Source organism: Nerophis ophidion, linkage group LG01 (genome assembly GCF_033978795.1).
Source record: "Nerophis ophidion isolate RoL-2023_Sa linkage group LG01, RoL_Noph_v1.0, whole genome shotgun sequence".
NCBI lineage: Eukaryota > Metazoa > Chordata > Actinopteri > Syngnathiformes > Syngnathidae > Nerophis > Nerophis ophidion.
The window spans coordinates 18,427,823-18,449,705 of NC_084611.1; the positions used below are offsets into that span (position 1 = coordinate 18,427,823).

General features: G+C 39.3%; 1 protein-coding gene across 1 annotated transcript in view; it reads left to right on the plus strand.

The window, feature by feature from the left end:
- The window catches only part of ela3l (elastase 3 like), a 31,097-nt gene extending 10,548 nt beyond the window's left edge, over positions 1-20,549 (plus strand). The window contains exons 4-8 of the mRNA XM_061897725.1: positions 1,043-1,171; positions 8,227-8,363; positions 8,636-8,781; positions 20,267-20,419; positions 20,494-20,549. Of these exons, the coding sequence (XP_061753709.1) occupies positions 1,043-1,171; positions 8,227-8,363; positions 8,636-8,781; positions 20,267-20,419; positions 20,494-20,511 (583 nt within the window). The 3' untranslated portion in view covers positions 20,512-20,549. The remainder of the gene's footprint in view (positions 1-1,042; positions 1,172-8,226; positions 8,364-8,635; positions 8,782-20,266; positions 20,420-20,493) is intronic.
- Positions 20,550-21,883: the final 1,334 nt, after the last annotated feature.

Here is a 21,883-nt window from a genome sequence, read left to right on the forward strand (position 1 = left end):
AATAAGCAACGTTGCTTGGATGACAACATATGTTGCTCCAAAACCTGTATGTACCTTCCAGCATTAATGGTTTCTTCACAGATGTGTAAGTTACCCATGCCTTGAGCACTAATACACCCCCATACAATCACAAATGCTGGCTTTTTAACTTTGCGCATATAACAATCTGGATGGTTATTTTCCTCTTTATTCCGGAGGACACCACGTCCACAGTTTCCAAATATACTTTGAAATGTGGACTCGTCAGACCACAAAATACCTTTCCACTTTGCATCAGTCCATCATAGATGAGCTCGTGCCCAGAGCAACCAACTGTAGTTACTGACAGTGGTTTTATGAAGTGTTCCTGAGCCCATGTGGTGATATCCTTTACGCACTGATGTCAGTTTTTGATGCAGTACCGCCTGAGGGATCAAAGGTCCGTAAAATCATGGCTTACGTGCAGTGATTTTTTTCAGATTCTCTGAACCTTTTGATGATTTTATTTGATTTGTATATGGTAAAATCCCTAAATTCCTTGCAATTGTTCATTTTGAAATGTTCTAAAACTGTTTGACAATTTGCTTACAAATTGGTGACCCTCGCCCAGTCCTTGTTTGTGAATGACTTAGCATTTCATGGAAGCTGCTTTTATACCCAATCATACCCAATTATATCCAATTAGCCTGCACACCTGTGGGATGTTCCAAATAAGTGTTTGATGAGCATTTCTAAATTTTATCAGTATTTATCGCCAGCTTTCCCAACTTCTTTGTCACGTCTTGCTGACATCATACTCTAAAGTTAATGATTATTTGCAAGAACAAAAAAATTCTATCAGTTTGAACATCAAATATGTTGTCTTTGTAGCATATTCAACTGAATATGGGTTGAAAATGATTTGCAAATCATTGTATTCCGTTTGTATTTACATCTAACACAATTTCCCTACTCATATGGAAACAGGGTTTGTATATACAAATACATATCATATACATGTATACATACATACAGTGTGTATGACAAGTAATAAGTGTGTGTGTATGTATCTCCCACCCTGCAGCAAGAAGCTCTCCTACAGGGTGTTTGTGGGAAAACACAACATTGTGGAAGAGGAGGTCGGCTCCAAAGCCATCTTGCCCGAGAAGATCATCGTCCATGAGAAATGGAACCCCATCTTTGTGGCTTTTGGGTAGGACTCGCACAAAGCACACGTGATACAAGTACACATGTAGTGGCGCATTGGCACAAAGTCATATTGCACTCTTCTTATAAAGAAATGGCACATTTTACTCTAATAACACATCTGCTACCATTTTTCCATACATAGTTAAGCACTGTGAAACCAACAACTGTGGATTTTCCATCAATCCATCTATTATTTACCGCTTGTCCCTTTTGGGGTCACGGGGGGTGCTGGAGCTCAGCTGGAATTTATGGTGGAAAAAAAATATTTATAGAAATTTAGCGTAAAAATAATAATAATGCTTTTAAATTCAGAGTAATTCGCCTTTACGTTTACAGTAAAGCATTTCAATTAGTGTTTTTTTTCAAAGCTAATGCACATTTATTTTATAGCACAATTTGTACACAAGGCCGTTCCAGGCGCGGAAAATTAGAACAAGGCAAACAAAATCATGAATACAAATAAAAATCCTCATAAAGTGAGGATTTGTCAAACACACCATCAGCAGCTTTTACATTTTTTCACGGATAAATGTCCACCATTGAGATAATATTCTCACAATCCTAACTGGCGTTGTGTCACTGGTATTGACTTCCATTACTTTACCGAATTGTCGACGCGGTTTCGATGATTTCTTTCTTTAATTTGACGAATATCATCCACCATACCATCACGTTTTTATTCTCTTCCATGCATGGAGGAACAAAGTTATGTCCATCGCGAGCGATAAGATAATGCTAGCGAGTAAGACTGGATGTTTGGGGGTGGATCTTGCGGTTGTAAGATAATTAAGTTTAGCTTGTATCTTCGAGCACAACAATTAGTTGGGAGACCGCTCTTATCTCAAAAGACTCTTGAGTTGAGGTAATACTGTATGTAGATTACGCGCTGTGCGTAGGGGTCTGATCCACGTGTGCGTGTACTAATTTGTGTGTTTAATGCCTGAAATAATGTATCTTTGTGAGTTTTACGAGAAACTTATACTTTTGTAAGATTTGCAAACACAAAAACAGTTCTGTACTCAATATGACAGTAGAACTAACTGACATGTTTGTAAATCGGATTACACACACACAAACGAACATACAGACACAAATTAAGACACAGACAAGTGAATCGGATTACACACACAAAGATCGAGGGACGGACACACAAATTAATGCACAGACACGTGAATCAGATTACACACACACACATACTCAAAGATTGAGATACAGACAAACAAATTAGTACACAAACACGTGAATCGGATCACACACACACAAATTGAGATACAGACACACAAATTAGTACACGAACACGTGAATTGGATTACATACACACAAATTGAGATACAGACACACAAATTAGTACACACACACATTCATTGGATTTTACACACACACACACATACACAAATTGAGATACAGATACACAAATTAGTACACGAGCATGTGAATCGGATTACATAGACACAAAATGAGATACAGACACACAAATGAGTACACAAACACGTTAATCGGATTATATACACACAAATTGAGATACAGACACACAAATTAGTACACAAACATGTAATTAGGATTAGACACACACACAATTTGAGATACAGACACACAAATTAGTACACAAACACCTGAATCGGATTACACACACACACACACACACACACACACACACACACACACACACACACACGCACACACACACAAATTGAGATACAGACACAAATTAGTACACAAACACATGAATCAGATTAGACACACACACAAATAGAGATACAGACACACAAATTAGTACACATTCACGTGAATCGCATTAGACACACACAACTAGAGATACAAACACACAAATTAGTACACAAACATGTGAATCGGTTAAGACACACGTACAAATAGAGATACGGACACACAAATTAGCACACAAACACGTGAATCGGATTACACACACAAATTGAGATACAGACACACAAACTAGTACACAAACATGTGAATTGGATTACATACACACAAATTGAGATACAGACACACAAATTAGTAGAAAAACACATGAATCGGATTACACACACACACATACACACACATTGAGCTACAGACACAAAAATTAGTACACAAACCTGTGAATGGGATTACACACACACACACAAATTGAGATACAGACACACAAATTAGTACACAAACATGTGATTAGGATTAGACACACACACAATTTGAGATACAGTCACACAAATTAGTACACAAACACCTGAATCGGATTACACACACACACACACACACACACACACACACACACATACACACACACATACACACAAATTGAGCTACAGACACAAAAATTAGTACACAAACCTGTGAATCGGATTACACACACACACACACACACACACACACACACACACACACACACACACACACACACACACACACACACACACAAATAGAGATACAGACACACAAATTAGTACACAAACACGTGGATCGGATTACACGTACACAAATTGAGATACTGATACATAAAATAGTACACCAACACTTGAATCTGATTATATACACAGAAATTGAGATACAGATACACAAGTTAGTACACAAACACGTGAATCAAATTACACACACACACACACACACACACAGACACACACACACAAACACACACACACACACACACACACAAATTGAGATACAGACACACAAATTAGTACACAAACATGTAAATTGGATTACACACACACAATTGAGATACAGACACTAATTAATACACAAACACATGAATTGGATTACACATATACAAATTGAGATAGAGATACACAAATTAGTAGACGAACATGTGAATCAGATTATATAAACACAAATTGAGATACAGATACACAAATTAGTACACAAACACAGGAATCGGATTACACACACACACATTTAGATACAGACCCACAAATTAGTACACAAACACATGAATCGGATTACACACACACACACACAAATAGAGATACAGACACACAAATTAGTACAAAAACATGTGTATCGGATTAGACACACACAAATAGAGATACAGACAAACAAATTAGTACACAAACACACGATTTGGATTACACACACAAATTGAGATACAGACACAGAAATTAGGACACAAACATCTGAATCGGATTACATACACATAAATTGAGATACAGACACAAATTAGTACACAAACACGTGAATCGGATTAAACACACACACACAAATAGAGATACAGACACACAAATTAGTACACAAACAAGTGAATTGGATTACACACACACACAATTGAGATACAGACACGAATTAGTACACAAACATGTGAATCGGATTACACGTACACAAATTGAGATAGAGATACACAAATTAGTACACAAACATGTGAATCGGATTATATACGCACAAATTGAGATTCAGACACTACAAATTAGTACACGAACACGGAAATCGGATTAGACACCCACACAAATTGAGATACAGCCACACAAATTAGTAGACAAACACGTGAATCGGATTACAGACACACACACAAATTGAGCTACAGACACACAAATTAGTACACAAACCCGTGAATTGGATTACAAACACACACACACACACACACACACAAATAGAGATACAGACACACAAATTAGTACACAAACACGTGGATCGGATTACACGTACACAAATTGAGATACTGATACATAAAATAGTACACCAACACTTGAATCTGATTATATACACAGAAATTGAGATACAGATACACAAGTTAGTACACAAACACGTGAATCAAATTACACACACACACACACACACACACAGACACACACACACAAACACACACACACACACACACACACAAATTGAGATACAGACACACAAATTAGTACACAAACATGTAAATTGGATTACACACACACAATTGAGATACAGACACTAATTAATACACAAACACATGAATTGGATTACACATATACAAATTGAGATAGAGATACACAAATTAGTAGACGAACATGTGAATCAGATTATATAAACACAAATTGAGATACAGATACACAAATTAGTACACAAACACAGGAATCGGATTACACACACACACATTTAGATACAGACCCACAAATTAGTACACAAACACATGAATCGGATTACACACACACACACACAAATAGAGATACAGACACACAAATTAGTACAAAAACATGTGTATCGGATTAGACACACACAAATAGAGATACAGACAAACAAATTAGTACACAAACACACGATTTGGATTACACACACAAATTGAGATACAGACACAGAAATTAGGACACAAACATCTGAATCGGATTACATACACATAAATTGAGATACAGACACAAATTAGTACACAAACACGTGAATCGGATTAAACACACACACACAAATAGAGATACAGACACACAAATTAGTACACAAACAAGTGAATTGGATTACACACACACACAATTGAGATACAGACACGAATTAGTACACAAACATGTGAATCGGATTACACGTACACAAATTGAGATAGAGATACACAAATTAGTACACAAACATGTGAATCGGATTATATACGCACAAATTGAGATTCAGACACTACAAATTAGTACACGAACACGGAAATCGGATTAGACACCCACACAAATTGAGATACAGCCACACAAATTAGTAGACAAACACGTGAATCGGATTACAGACACACACACAAATTGAGCTACAGACACACAAATTAGTACACAAACCCGTGAATTGGATTACAAACACACACACACACACACACACACATACACACACACACACACACACATACACACACAAATAGAGATACAGACACACAAATTAGTACAAAAACACGTGGATCGGATTACGTACACATAAATTGAAATACAGACACACAAATTAGTACACAAACACGTGAATCGGATTACACATACACAAATTGAGATAGAGACACACAAATTTGTACACGAACATGTTAATCGGATTATATACGCACAAATTGAGATACAGATACACAAATTAGTACACGAACACGGGAATTGGATTACACACACACACAAATTGAGATACAGACACACACATTAGTAAACAAACACATGAATCGGATTAGACACACAAACAAATTGAGATACAGACACACAAATTCGTACACAAACACGTGAATTGGATTACATACACACACATTGAGATACACACACACAAATTAGTACACAAACATCTGAATCGGATTACATACACATAAATTGAGATACAGACACAAATTAGTACACAAACACGTGAATCGGATTATACGTACATAAATTGAGATACAGATACACAAATTAGTTTATAAACACGTGAATCGGATTACACACACAAACAGATATACGGACACACAAATTAGTACACAAACATGTGAATTGGATTAGTCACACACACACAAATAGAGATACAGACACACACATTAGTACACAAACTCGTGAATCGGATTAGACACACAGAGATTGAGATACAGACACACAAATTAGTACACAAACATGTGAATTGGATTAGTCACACACACACAAATAGAGATACAGACACACACATTAGTACACAAACTCGTGAATCGGATTAGACACACAGAGATTGAGATACAGACACACAAATTAGTACACTAACACGTGAATCGGATTACACGTACACAAATTGAGATACAGATACACAAATTATTTCACAAACACGTGAATCGGATTACACACACAAACAGATATACGGACACACAAATTAGTACACAAACATGTGAATTGGATTGGTCACACACACACAAATAGAGATACAGACACACACATTAGTACACACACTCGTGAATTGGATTAGACACACAGAGATTGAGATACAGACACACAAATTAGTACACAAACATGTGAATTGGATTAGTCACACACACACAAATTGAGATACAGACACACACATTTGTACACAAACTCGTGAATTGGATTAGACACAGAGATTGAGATACAGACACACAAATTAGTACACTAACACGTGAATCGGATTACACGTACAAAAATTGAGATACGGATACACAAATTATTTCACAAACACGTGAATCGGATTACACACACAAACAGATATACGGACACACAAATTAGTACACAAACATGTGAATTGGATTAGTCACACACACACAAATAGAGATACAGACACACACATTAGTACACAAACTCGTGAATCGGATTAGACACACAGAGATTGAGATACAGACACACAAATTAGTACACAAACATGTGAATTGGATTAGTCACACACACACAAATAGAGATACAGACACACACATTAGTACACGAACTCATGAATCGGATTAGACACACAGAGATTGAGATACAGACACACAAATTAGTACACAAACATGTGAATTGGATTAGTCACACACACACAAATAGAGATACAGACACACACATTAGTACACTAACTCGTGAATTGGATTAGACACACAGAGATTGAGATACAGACACACAAATTAGTACACAAACATGTGAATTGGATTAGTCACACACACACAAATAGAGATACAGACACACAGATTAGTACACAAACTCGTGAATCAGATTAGACACACAGAGATTGAGATACAGACACACAAATTAGTACACAAACATGTGAATTGGATTAGTCACACACACACAAATAGAGATACAGACACACACATTAGTACACAAACTCGTGAATTGGATTAGACACACAGAGATTGAGATACAGACACACAAATTAGTACACTAACACGTGAATCGGATTAGACACACAGAGATTGAGATACAGACACACAAATTAGTACACAAACACGTGAATCGGATTACACACACAAACAGATATACGGACACACAAATTAGTACGCAAACACGTGAATTGGATTGGTCACACAAACACAAATAGAGATACAGACACACACATTAGTACACAAACTCGTGAATCGGATTAGACACACAGAGATTGAGATAAAGACACACAAATTAGTACACTAACATGTGAATCAGATTAGACACACACAGATTGAGATACGCATTTGCAAATGTTTTTGCTCCAAGAAAAAATGTCCCTCTTGTTATTGTGTAGTTTATAAAAATGCCGGGGTGCGTCCCTCTCATGCAGTAACGACATCGCCATGATCAAGCTGTCCGAGCCGGTGACTTTGAGCGATCAGGTTCAGCTGGCGTGTGTTCCTCCTGCTGGGACCCTGCTGACCAACCTCTACCCTTGCTACATCACCGGATGGGGCAGACTCTACAGTAAGTGGCTTTTTGCTTTTAGTCATTTTATTTTTTTTTATTTCACAGTCCACTACCTCCACAGAGAGTTTTTTTTTTTTTTTTCCAATGATGTTTGGATTCAGAGGCTGGCGGTGACCCAGGGAATCCCCCACAGTCGGGATGAAAATAACATGCATGAGATATTGGCGAAATCATTTTCGGGGAGTTAATGCTCCCTAAATTGAAGATTTGCAATGGCCTGTGGAGTCTGCTGCGTGTGGATGTTCACACGCTGTGGATGTGTGTTCCAGCCGGGGGCCCCATAGCTGATAAGCTGCAGCAGGCTCTGATGCCGGTGGCGGACCACCCGACTTGCTCACAGCCAGACTGGTGGGGCATCGCTGTCAGGACCACCATGCTGTGTGCCGGTGGCGATGGAGTCGTGGCTGGCTGTAATGTAAGTTTCACCCGCACCCCCTATTTTATTACAATACTTCCAAAAAATATACTACATTTGTCTGTGGTGTTTAAAGGCCTACTGAAACCCACTACTACCCACCACGCAGTCTGATAGTTTATGTATCAATGATGAAATATTATCATTGCAACACATGCCAATACGGCCTTTTTAGTTTACTAAATTGCAATTTTAAATTTCCCGCCGAGTTTCTTGTTGAAAACGTCTCGGGATGTCCGGAAATTCTAGCCCAGCACCATTTGCGGCTAAAAGTCGTCTCATTTCATCGCGCAGTATTCTGGACATCTGTGTCGCTGAATCTTTTGCAATTTCTTCATTTTATAATGGAGAAGTCAAAGTAGAAAGATGGAGGTGGGAAGCTTTAGCTTTTAGCCACTCAAACACACGGTGATTCCTTGTTTAAAATTCCCGGAGGGGAAGCTTTACTATGGATCAGAGCGGTCAAGCGGACATGGATCCCGACCATTTGTCAACCGGCAGGTTTCTGTGAGAAAATTGTGGTAAAAAGTCGCCTCTTACCGGAGATCTGTGGAGTTTGCGCCGTCCTTGTATCTGCCGTGACTTCCCTCAGACACTGGCCTCAAGACACCCGTGGCCACACCCCTCCGACTATCAGGTACTATTTAATCTCACTAAAACACTGGCAACACAATAGAAAGATAAGGGATTTCCCAGAGTTATTGTTACGATCCACTACATGGATCGTTTGTTGTTTGCTTTTGTGTATGTTTTGATCACGTTTTGGACTCTGCCGATCCCAGTATTTGAGCACTTCCTTGTTTGTATTCGTCACCATAGCGACTTCATTTGTTCCACCTGCACTGACGCCCGGCGCACACCTGGTTTTGATTACCGTTTCTGTATTTATACCTGCCTACTCCCTTGTTCTGCCTGAGTTCTTGCGTTATGCAACATGCACGTTCGATTATCTGGTCCTGTTTTTGGCTTGCTAAGTTCCACCTTAGCTTTTGGGCGCATGACGCGCGCAGCTTTTGGACTTTTACCCAGTGCTAGTGTTAGCCTAGCTCCCCGTGCGTTGCACGCCCTTTCTTTTGTATTTCCATCAGTGTTCTTTTGTCATTTTATAAATTAAATCCAGCTCCGACCTATTAACTTGCTTGTCTGGTCCCATGCATCTTGAGTTGACACCTCCGCGCATCGCAATGCGCACCGAAAATGACAGTTATCCTAGTAAATGTGTCTAAAAACATCTGAATCCGTCCCCATGCGATCGCTTTTTTTTTTTTTACTTTATTTATTAATTTTTTTCTATCGCTGTCGATATCATCATCCACAAATCTTGCATCTTCGCTCAAATTAATGGGGAAATTGTCGTTTTCTCGGTCCGAATAGCTCTTTTTGTTGGAGGCTCTGTCACGCCAAATTTCTTCCCCCCTACAAAAACCTCACCCCCCCCCATTTACTTCCGGGGTCATGATTAATACAGATGTTTTGTTAACGCTATATTATAAAAATATAACGCTATATTATAAAAATATAACGCTATATTATAAAAATACAGACGTTTTGTTAATGCTATATTATAAAAAAAAATTAAAAAACAATTTACAATCACAAGCTATGGGATGACACATTTACTTCCGGGGTCACGTTTCCTCTTATATCATCTGATAGCTTGTGTTTGTAAATAGTTTTTAAATTTTTTTATAATATAGCGTTAACAAAACATCTGTATTTTTATAATATAGTGTTATATTTTATAGTACAGCGATAACAAAACGTCTGTATTAATCATGACCCCGGAAGTAAATGGGGGGGGGGGGGGGGGGGGGGTTTTGTAGGGGGAAGAAATTTGGCGTGACAGCTCCCATTATAAACAATGTGAAGACGTGAGGAGCCCTCACCCTTGTGACGTCATCGTCTGCGACTTCCGGTAAAGGCAAGGCTTTTTTATCAGCACCAAAAGTTGCAAACTTTATCGTGGATGTTCTCTATTAAATCCTTTCAGCAAAAATATGGCAATATCGCAAAACGATCAAGTATGACACATAGAATAGACCTGCTATCCCCGTTTAAATAAGAAAATCTCATTCCAGTAGGCCTTTAACTCTAGCATGATCGAATGAGATTTTTTTTAGGAACTATATAATCACTATATGTAGTGTATAGGGCGGTATAGCTTGGTTGGTAGAGTGGCCGTGCCAGCAACTTGAGGGTTCCAGGTTCGATCCCCGCTTCCGCTATCCTAGTCATTTCCACTGTGTCCTTGGGCAAGACACTTTACCCACCTGCTCCCAGTGCCACCCACACTGGTTTAAATGTAACTTAGATATTGGGTTTCACTATGTGAAGCGCTTTTAGTCACTAGAGCAGGGGTCACCAACATTTTTGAAACCAAGAGCTACTTCTTGGGTACTGATTAATGTGAAGGGGCTACCAGTTTGATACACACTTAAATAAATTGCCAGAAATAGCCAATTTGCTCAATTTACCTTTAATAAATAAATCTGTGTATATATATACAAAAAAATGGGTATTTCTGTATGTCATTCCGTCGTACATTTTTTTTCCTTTTACGGAAGGTTTTTTGTAGAGAATAAATGATGAAAAATAACACTTCATTGAACGATTTAAAAGAGGGTAAAACACGAAAAAAATGAAAATAAAATTTTGAAACATAGTTTATCTTCAATTTCGACCCTTTAAAATTCAAAATTCAACCGAAAAAAATGGATAGAAAAACTAGATATTTTGAATCTTTCTGAAAAAAATAAAAAAATTCTTTACGGAACATCATTAGTAATTTTTCCTGATTAAGATTAATTTTAGAATTTTGTTGACATGTTTTAAATAGGTTAAAATCCAATCTGCACTTTGTTAAAATATATAACAAATTGGACCAAGCTATATTTCTAACAAAGACAAATCATTATTTCTTGTGGATTTTCCAGAACAAAAATTTTAAAAGAAATTCAAAAGACTTTGAAATAAGATTTAAATTTGAATCTACAGATTTTCTAGATTTGCCAGAATATTTTTTTTTAATTTTAATCATAATAAGTTTGAAGAAATATTTCACAAATATTCTTCGTCGAAAAAACAGAAGCTAATATTAAACATTTTATTAAAACGTATTTATTATTCTTTACGATAAAAAAAAATACTTGAACATTGATTTAAATTGTCAGGAAAGAAGAGGAAGGAATTTAAAAGGTAAAAAGGTATATGTGTTTAAAAATCCTAAAGTCATTTTTAAGGTTGTATTTTTTCTCTAAAATTGTCTTTCTGAAAGTTATAAGAAGCAAAGTAAAAACAATAAATGAATTTATTTAAACAAGTGAAGACCAAGTCTTTAAAATATTTTCTTGGATTTTCAAATTCTATTTGAGTTTTGTCTCTCTTAGAATTAAAAATCTCGAGCAAAGCTTGCTAGTAAATAAATAACATTTAAAAAATAGAGGCAGCTCACCGGTAAGTGCTGCTAATTGAGCTATTTTTAGAACAGGCCAGCAGTCGACTCATCTGGTCCTTACGGGCTACTTGGTGCCCGCGGGCACAGCGTTGGTGACCCCTGCTCTAGAGAAAAGCACTATATAAATATAATTCACTTCACTTCACTATAAAATTGCTTCAAAAAGCTGTGCACTACAACATGTGCTCATTGTCTCGCCTTCCTCATTTTAATGAAAAAAAAAAAGAAATCAGCACAAATGATTTTCCATTCATCCATCTATTTTCTACCGCTTGTCCCGTTTGCGGTCGCGGGGATGCTGGAGCCCATCTCAGCTGCATTCGGGCGGAATTGTTTTATTCAATTTTATTTTGTAGGATGAAGTGTTTTACATAGAGTTGTGGTCAAAAGTTTACATACACTTGTAAAGAACATAATGTCATGGCTGTCTTAAGTTTCCAATAATTTCTACAACTCTTATTTTTTTGTGATAGAGTGATTGGAGCACATACTTGTTGGTAACAAAAAACATTCATGAAGTTTGGTTCTTTTATTAATTTAGTATGGGTCTACTGAAAATGTGACCAAATCTGCTGGGTCAAAAGTATACATACAGCAATGTTTATCATATTGCTGGGTATTGTGGCCAAAAATAACTCAATTTTTGTTGCATCACAGAACTTTCCCCCAGAAGGTCTTATCTCTATCCATGTGATGTCAGATGAAACAAAAATTCAGCTGTTTGGCCACAATACCCAGCAATATATTTGGAAGAGAATCGGTGAGGCCTTTAATCCCAGGAACACCATACCTACCGTCAAACATGGTGGTGGTAGTATTATGCTCTGGGCCTGTTTTGCTGCCAATGGAACTGGTGCTTTGAATGAAACAATGAAAAAGGAGGATTACCTCCAAATTCTTCAGGATAAACTAAAATCATCAACTTGGAGGTTAAGTATTGGGCGCAGTTGGGTGTTCCAACAGGACAATGACTCCAAACACACGTCAAAAGTGGTGAAGGAATGGCTAAATAATCAATCAATGTTTACTTATATAGCCCTAAATCACTAGTGTCTCAAAGGGCTGCACAAACCAGTACGACATCCTCGGTAGGCCCACATAAGGGCAAGGAAAACTCACACCCAGTGGGACGTCGGTGACAATGATGACTATGAGAACCTTGGAGAGGAGGAAAACAATGGATGTCGAGCGGGTCTAACATGATACTGTGAAAGTTCAATCCATAATGCAACAATTAAGGTTTTAGAATGGCCTTCCCACTTCTCTTGTTGCCTTATTTGTATTTGACTTTATTAAACGCATTTATAGTAATGTTTGGCACAAAAACAAAGAAGTTGCAATGATTATTATTATTATTATTATTCACCCCATTCAGACACCAATTTAAGGTCTTTAACATGCACGAAAACTCCCTTAATTTCAGGTTCTGTGAAAAATGTTATAATTTGGGAATCCCAAAAATGAAATTTCAAACCTGGCTCTCTAGCCACTTTTAACACTAGTTTTGTTTGTTTTCTTTTTAATCTTCAAAGTAAAAAAAAGGGCATACAATTCCCTAATTAAAAGGTTTTTAACTGCTTTTTGTTTGTTAGTTTTTTTTACATGAAAACCCTCTGATTTTGCCATCTACCCCCTGGACACATTTAACTTTCTTTTTTTTTCTTTTTTTATTCTATTACATGTCTTTTCCAGCACAATTTCCGATTTCTTTAAAGCCAAACCGGACGTAATAGTCCTTAAATTTATTTAAGAGTGTAAAAATTCAGGATTCTTATTTTATTTATTTTTCCCAATAAACTTTAGTCCTGAACCAAAACATCAAAAATTTAATATTGGTTCGGTTTTGATCAAATAACGTCACCGGTTTAAATTGTTAAAAAAAAACCTCATGTTGACACTACAAGCATTAGCACCGCGTGCAGAAAAGCTCCAGAAGCCTGCAAGCCAACCTTAATTACTCCTACAAATGTTAGTAAAAAAACACAACTTAGAGACACTCGTCTGTTGTTTGGCAACATTTTCAATACCGCTGGTTTAATTATTTCACCAGCAAGGCAAAGCGCAGCCTGGGGGAAATTGGTCTTTTTTTTATGGGCTTGTAGCAATCTGTTCAAATGGAATAAACAAAAAACATCAGAAATGGAAAAAATAGAGCAAAAAATACAAAGCAATGAGAAACAGCTGAGGTGTTGATGTGAAGTGAATTATGTTTATATAGCGCTTTTCTCAAGTGACTCAAAGCGCTTTACATAGTGACACCCAATATCTAAGTTTACATTTAAACCAGTGTGGGTGGCACTGGGAGCAGGTGGGTAAAATGTCTTGCCCAAGGACACAACGGCAGTAACTAGGATGGCACAAACAGGAATCGAACCTGCAACCCTCAAGTTTTTGGCACAGCCACTCTACCAACCGAGCTGCTAATAATGAATCATTAAAAACACTAAAATGTGTCTTTAAATATATGATTTTGCCTTTTTATGAGTCTGTGTCATCACAAATGACATGATGACCCCACCTCATGGGGCGGCATAGCTCGGTTGGTTGAGTGGCCGTGCCAGCAACTTAAAGGGTTGCAGGTTCGATTCCCGCTTCCGCCATCCTAGTCACCGCCGTTGTGTCCTTGGGCAAGACACTTTACCCACCTGCACCCAGTGCCACCCACACTGGTTTAAATGTAACTTAGATATTGGGTTTCACTATGTAAAAGCGCTTTGAGTCACTAGAGAAAAGCGCTATATAAATATATATTTCACTTCCCCTCAAACCACCACCCCCAAATTCAGAGGTCTCTGTTATGATCCGCTGCCCGGATCATATTTTGATTGAGATTTTTGAGTCTGGGCTTCACGGTGGCAGAGGGGTTAGTGCATCTGCCTCACAATACGAAGGTCCTGCAGTCCTGGGTTCAAATCCAGGCTCGGGATCTTTCTGTGTGGAGTTTGCATGTTCTCCCCGTGAATGCGTGGGTTCCCTCAGGGTACTCCGGCTTCCTCCCACTTCCAAAGACATGCACCTGGGGATAGGTTGATTGGCAACACTAAATTGGCCCTAGTGTGTGAATGTGAGTGTGAATGTTGTCTGTCTATCTGTGTTGGCCCTGCGATGAGGTGGCGACTTGTCCAGGGTGTACCCCGCCTTCCGCCCGATTGTAGCTGAGATAGGCGCCAGTGCCCCCCGCGACCCCGAACGGGAATAAGCGGCAGAAAATGGATGGATGGATGGATTTTTGAGTCTTTTTGAGTTTTCTGTTTGTTTTGGACTCTTTCGGTTCCGGTTTGTGTGCCTCTCTTTGTTTCCATGGTTACTCATTGTTTTCACCTGCCGCTTGCTCCTTCCATCCATTTTCTACCGCTTATTCCCTTTCGGGGTCGCGGGGGACGCTGGCGCCTATCTCAGCTACAATCGGGCAGAAGGCAGGGTACACCCTGGACAAGTCGCCACCTCATCGCAGGGCCAACACAGATAGACAGACAACATTCACACTCACATTCACACACTAGAGCCAATTTAGTGTTGCTAATCAACCTATCCCAAGGTGCATGTCTTTGGAGGTGGGAGGAAGTACCCGGAGGGAACCCACGCATTCACGGGGAGAACATGCAAACTCCACACAGAAAGATCCCGAGCCTGGATTTGAACCCAGGACTGTAGGAATTTCGTATTGTGAGGCAGACGCACTAACCCCTCTGCCACCGTGAAGCCCTGCCGCTTGCTCCTAACTTTCTTTATTCAAGCCGTTCTTCTCCCGTCAGTCTGTCTGGGTCCATTGTTTGCGATAAGCTACAGTCACATTTATATTTCTGGTTCCAGTCCATGTGCTAAGTGTTAGCTTTAGCTTCCCGTGCGTTAGGCACGTAGCTCCTTTGTTTCCTGATTCTGTGCTAAGTGTTAGCATTAGCATCCCGTGCGTTCGGCACGCTGTTCTTTTGTTTATTTCTGTCTGTTTTGCACTATGTCTTATTTATTAAATCATCTTACCTTTACGTTTTCGTCCGGAGTGTCCTTTGTGTCCCTGGGGAGAAGTAAATCAATCAATCAATCAATGGTTATTTATATAGCCCTAAATCACAAGTGTCTCAAAGGGCTGCACAAACCGAAAGCAATGGATGTCCAGCGGATCTAACACGATATTGTGAAAGTCCAATCCATAGTGGATCTAACATAACTGTGAGAATCCAGACCAAAGTGGATCCAATATACAAACCCCGTTTCCATATGAATAACGCATCACCATGCGTCCCGAACGTGCATACTTGCCAACCCTCCCGGATTTTCTAGGAGACTCACGAAATTCAGCGCCTCTCCCGAAAACCTCCCGGAAGAAATGTTCTCCTGAAAATCTTCCGAAATTCAGCTGGAGCTGGAGGCCACGCCCCCTCCAGCTCAAACATGCACAGTTCGAAGCTTGAAAAGGAAGATTGCAGGCGGATCTGACGGCATTTAAAAACGACTGATAATCCTCCTCCTTTCAGACCGGACGACCGCGGAGAATTAACATAGGAAGACTCCGGAGGCAGAAGTTCATTAAGAGAGGCGGACTCAACGGCTCTCAGCCATGTTTCCGTCACACAGAGAAAGTCAAGTCCGCCGCCCGCGGGAAGTGAAGAGATCCTTCAGGATAAACGTTTTGTTTGTCAAAGATCTTGCGTTCACAAGACCGAACCTGGCGGGGGCCAGCACGTCCAAGGGCGCAGCTAATCCAGGTGGGGCCCGACACACGTCCCGCAGGTGGCGGGGGAGAGGAACCACGAGGCGGTAAAAGGAAGGCAGGAATCCGGCCAGGTGAAAAAGCTGACTGGGACGTCGAAAAACCAACGTCGAAAAATATCATATCAGTGGGAAAGGGGCAAAGATCCAACAGTGTTTGGCGGTCATACACAAGCAGTGAGCTGACAGAGACGAAAAAAGACGCAAACAACACAAAAACGAACAGAGCTGACAGCGAGAGACGGCAGGGCAAAGCACATACTGACGCCATCTTCTGGAAACTCGGAAGTGATGTAACTCAAATAGTGAAAGATAAGTGTTCTTGTTTTTTTTAGTAACCAGCAAGCACAGTACAGTTAGTAGAACAACTGTGTTTTTATTACTCTGTATTTGATAGGTGCCGTCTTAAATTCAACCATTCCTTTTATTTATATATATAATAAAATAAATATATATAACTGAAATTCATTGAAAGTTAAGTATTTCATACACACACACATATATATATATATATATATATATATATATATATATATATATATATATATATCCATCCATCCATTTTCTACCGCTTATTCCCTTTTGGGGTCGCGGGGGGCGCTGGCGCCTATCTCAGCTACAATCGGGCGGAAGGCGGGGTACACCCTGGACAAGTCGCCACCTCATCGCAGGGCCAACACAGATAGACAGACAACATTCACACTCACATTCACACACTAGGGCCAATTTAGTGTTGCCAATCAACCTATCCCCAGGTGCATGTCTTTGGAGGTGGGAGGAAGCCGGAGTACCCGGGGGGAACCCACGCATTCACGGGGAGAACATGCAAACTCCACACAGAAAGATCCCCGAGCCTGGATTTGAACCCAGGATTGCAGGACCTTCGTATTGTGAGGCAGACGCACTAACCCCTCTGCCACCGTGAAGCCCATATATATATATATATATATATATATATATATATATATATATATATGGGGTGTAACGGTACGTGTATTTGTATTGAAGCGTTTCGGTACGGGGGTTTCGGTTCGGTACGAGTCTTAACAAGCTGCTCTACAGCTGCCTCTGTCTGAGCAGTGAGCACCCAGCATTGTCCCGCCCATACAACCATCTGATTGGTTTCATACAAAGCCAATCAGCAGTTCGTATTCAGAGCGATGTAACAGCCAATCAGCAGTGCGTATTCAGAAAGCATGGAGTCAGTGCTCCGGCATCAAGATGAGCAGATATGTGTTTAGCAGGTGAGCAGCTGATTTCGTACACTCCTAAAATTATAAAAAACACTTCCCAGTCACAACTATTACAAATAATTATGAGCCCCTTGACATTCTAGAAACTTAAACTGTAGCTCAGCTCTCTCTTGTTTCTGGGTTGGGGTTGAAGGCTAATTAGTTTTTAGCGTTTCGTTAGCTCATTTTGCTGTGTGTGTGTCCGTGTGTGTGCTTGCGTGTGTGTGTGTGTGTGTGTATAATAAAACTCAACTACAGGCTTCCCAAATGCTGTAATAAATTACGCATGATGAGTTGACTTGAAACTGTTTAATGTTGCTTTTTTTATATGTAGAAGAAAGGTTTTTTCATTTTATTTAATCAAATCAACAACATGAGGCAGTTTAATGTGGATTAACGTGGGTAGAATTATTATAGTGTTCCCAATGTTAAAAGGATAAAGCCATTGTTTACAAATTTGGTAAATAAATAACCCAAAAATTTATATTTTGTTGTTTTCTTACTGTACCGAAAATGAACTGAACCGTGACATCTAAACAGAGGTACGTACCGAACCGAAATTTGTATGTACCGTTACACCCCTAATATATATATATATATATATATATATATATATATATATATATATATATATATATATTAGCCGTAATTAATAAAAATTAATTACAGCCATTATAAAAATATTGGCTGTAAATATACTCTCCTCTTAACCATACCCCCCGCCCCAACCACGCCCTCAAACCGCGCCTGCGCCCCACCTTTGACCACGCCCCCCCACCTCCTGAAATCGGAGGTCTCAAGGTAGGCAAGTATGCGAACGTGACAGTCTCAATCTTGGCAAGTATGCATTAGGCCATGGGTGTCAAACTCTGGCCCGCGGGCCAAATCTGGCCCACCGTTCAATTTAATTTGGCCCTTGAGGCAATATCAATTTAGCATTAGAGCTGGCCTGCCGGTGTTATACAGCGTCGGTGCCGCTGTAACACCGCTTTCACCGCTAATACTCATACTTGCCAACCCTCCTAATTTTCCCGGTAGACTCCCGAAGTTCAGTGCCCCTCCCGAAAATCTCCCGGGTCAACCATTCTCCCGAATTTCTACCGATTTCCACCTGGACAACTATATTGGGGGCGTGCATTTAAGGCACTGGCTTTAGCGTTCTCTACAACCTGTCGTCACGTCCGCTTTTCCTCCGTACTAACAGCGTGTCATATAATATTTGTGGCTTTTACACACACACACAAACAAGTGAATGCAAGGCATACTTGGTCAACAGCCATACAGGTCACACTGAGGGTGGCCGTATGAACAACTTTAGCACTGTTACAAATATGCGCCATACTGTGAACCCACACCACACAAGAATGACAAACACATTTCAGGTGAACATCCGCACCGTAACACAACAGAACAAATACCCAGAACCCCTTGCAGCACTAACTATTCCGGGAAACTTCCAGCAAACTGACCAATAATCAACGTTTTATTCATGCATTTTCTCTTGCTACTTCAAGGCTTGAATGTTTGGTTCATTCATTATTGTTATTTTATTTTCCAATGTATTATTAGCCTGTGGAAAAAAATTTGATATTTACCTCAGAAGATTGCAAATAGAAAAAAAGGCATTACATTTGTATTTAAATATTATTTGATATGCCGTTGATATTTTTTTAAATTATTATTATTATTATTTGAAACTGGATTTTGCATGTCACTAAAGTTATATAAGCCTTGCTTGTTCAATATTTAATGCAACACTTGTTTGGATACCTATTAAAAGGTTAATTTCTTCAACCTTGGCCCCCGGCTTTGTTCCGTTTAAAATTATGGCCCACTCTGTATTTGAGTTTGACACCCCTGGTTTAGGCAGTAATTTCACTCCATACTCATGGGTAAGGTTTTGATTGTCGAGTATCGAGAATTGTGGAAGTTCATACCGTAGGTATTAATTACTGACCTGCTGGTATCGTGACAATCCTAATTGGAACAGTACCAGTAAGTGAAGTAGTGCAAAAAGAAACAAAAACCATTGCATACCTTGTCAGTGTGACCGTGGTTCTCAACACTGCTCGACTCCTTCCCCTCTCAGGGTGACTCAGGCGGCCCTCTGAGCTGCAAGAACATGGAAGGTGTGTGGGAAGTGCACGGCATTGCGAGCTTCGTCTCCGGCCTGGGCTGCAACTACGAGAAGAAGCCCACCGTCTTCACCCGCGTGTCCGCCTTCAATGACTGGATCGATCAGGTACAGGCGGGAGGAAAGTCCACCTAATGACACGCATTTTTGAGCTCATTTCAATAACATTCTTTTGCTTTCAGGTCATGATGGACAACTAGAGAGGATGAAGTGCCAATAAAACTACTCTTTGCATTTGTCTTGTGCTTTTAGTGCAGTGCTTCTCAATTATTTTCTGTTGCTAAGAAAAAGAAAACAATTCACATTTTTTTAAATGAAATTGTTAGAAGTACACCTCTGCATAACATTGTATACCTACCAATATAAACAAAAAGAAAAGTAAATATACGCGTAACAAACAATAATTTTAATAACATTATTTTTTATGGCTCTTTAAAGGGAACCGGAACTTGAGGAGTCGTACCTTTAAGAGAGCCGTACCAAAAACTGGCTCGTTGTTATAGTTAGTATTTTCAACTGTTTTTTTCAATCAAAGAAACAACACTAGTATCAGTGGAAGGCTAAGGTGGGGATGAGAATCATTTAAATTTGCACATACAGTGGGGCAAAAAAGTGTTTAGTCAGCCACCGATTGTGCAAGTTCTCCCACCTAAAATGATGACAGAGGTCTGTAATTTTCATCATAGGTACACTTCAACTGTGAGAGACAGAATGTGAAAAAAAAATCCAGGAATTCACATTGTAGAATTTATTTGTAAATTTAGGGTGGAAAATAAGTATTTGGTCAACCATTCAAAGCTCTCACTGATGGAAGGAGGTTTTGGCTCAAAATCTCACGATACATGGCCCCATTCATTCTTTCCTTAACACGGATCAATCGTCCTGTCCCCTTAGCAGAAAAACAGCCCCAAAGCGTGATGTTTCCACCCCCATGCTTCACAGTAGGTATGGTGTTCTTGGGATGCAACTCAGTATTCTTCTTCCTCCAAACACAACGAGTTGAGTTTATACCAAAATAGATACATGGACGATACAGCAGAGGATTGGGAGAATGTCATGTGGTCAGATGAAACCAAAATAGAACTTTTTGGTATAAACTCAACTTGTCGTGTTTGGAGGAAGAAGAATACTGAGTTGCATCCCAAGAACACCACACCTACTGTGGAGCATGGGGGTGGAAACATCATGCTTTGGGGCTGTTTTTCTGCTAAGGGGACAGGACGATTGATCCGTGTTAAGGAAAGAATGAATGGGGCCATGTATCGTGAGATTTTGAGCCAAAACCTCCTTCCATCAGTGAGAGCTTTGAATGGTTGACCAAATACTTATTTTCCACTATAATTTACTAATAAATTCTTCAAAATTCCTACAATGTGAATTCATGGATTATTTTTTCACATTCTGTCTCTCACAGTTGAAGTGTACCTATGATGAAAATTACAGACTTCTGTCATCATTTTAAGTGGGAGAACTTGCACAATCGGTGGCTGACTAAATACTTTTTTGCCCCACTGTATATTTATATATATTATTATTATTACTATTCACTCATTTGTATTCAAAAAGTAAATC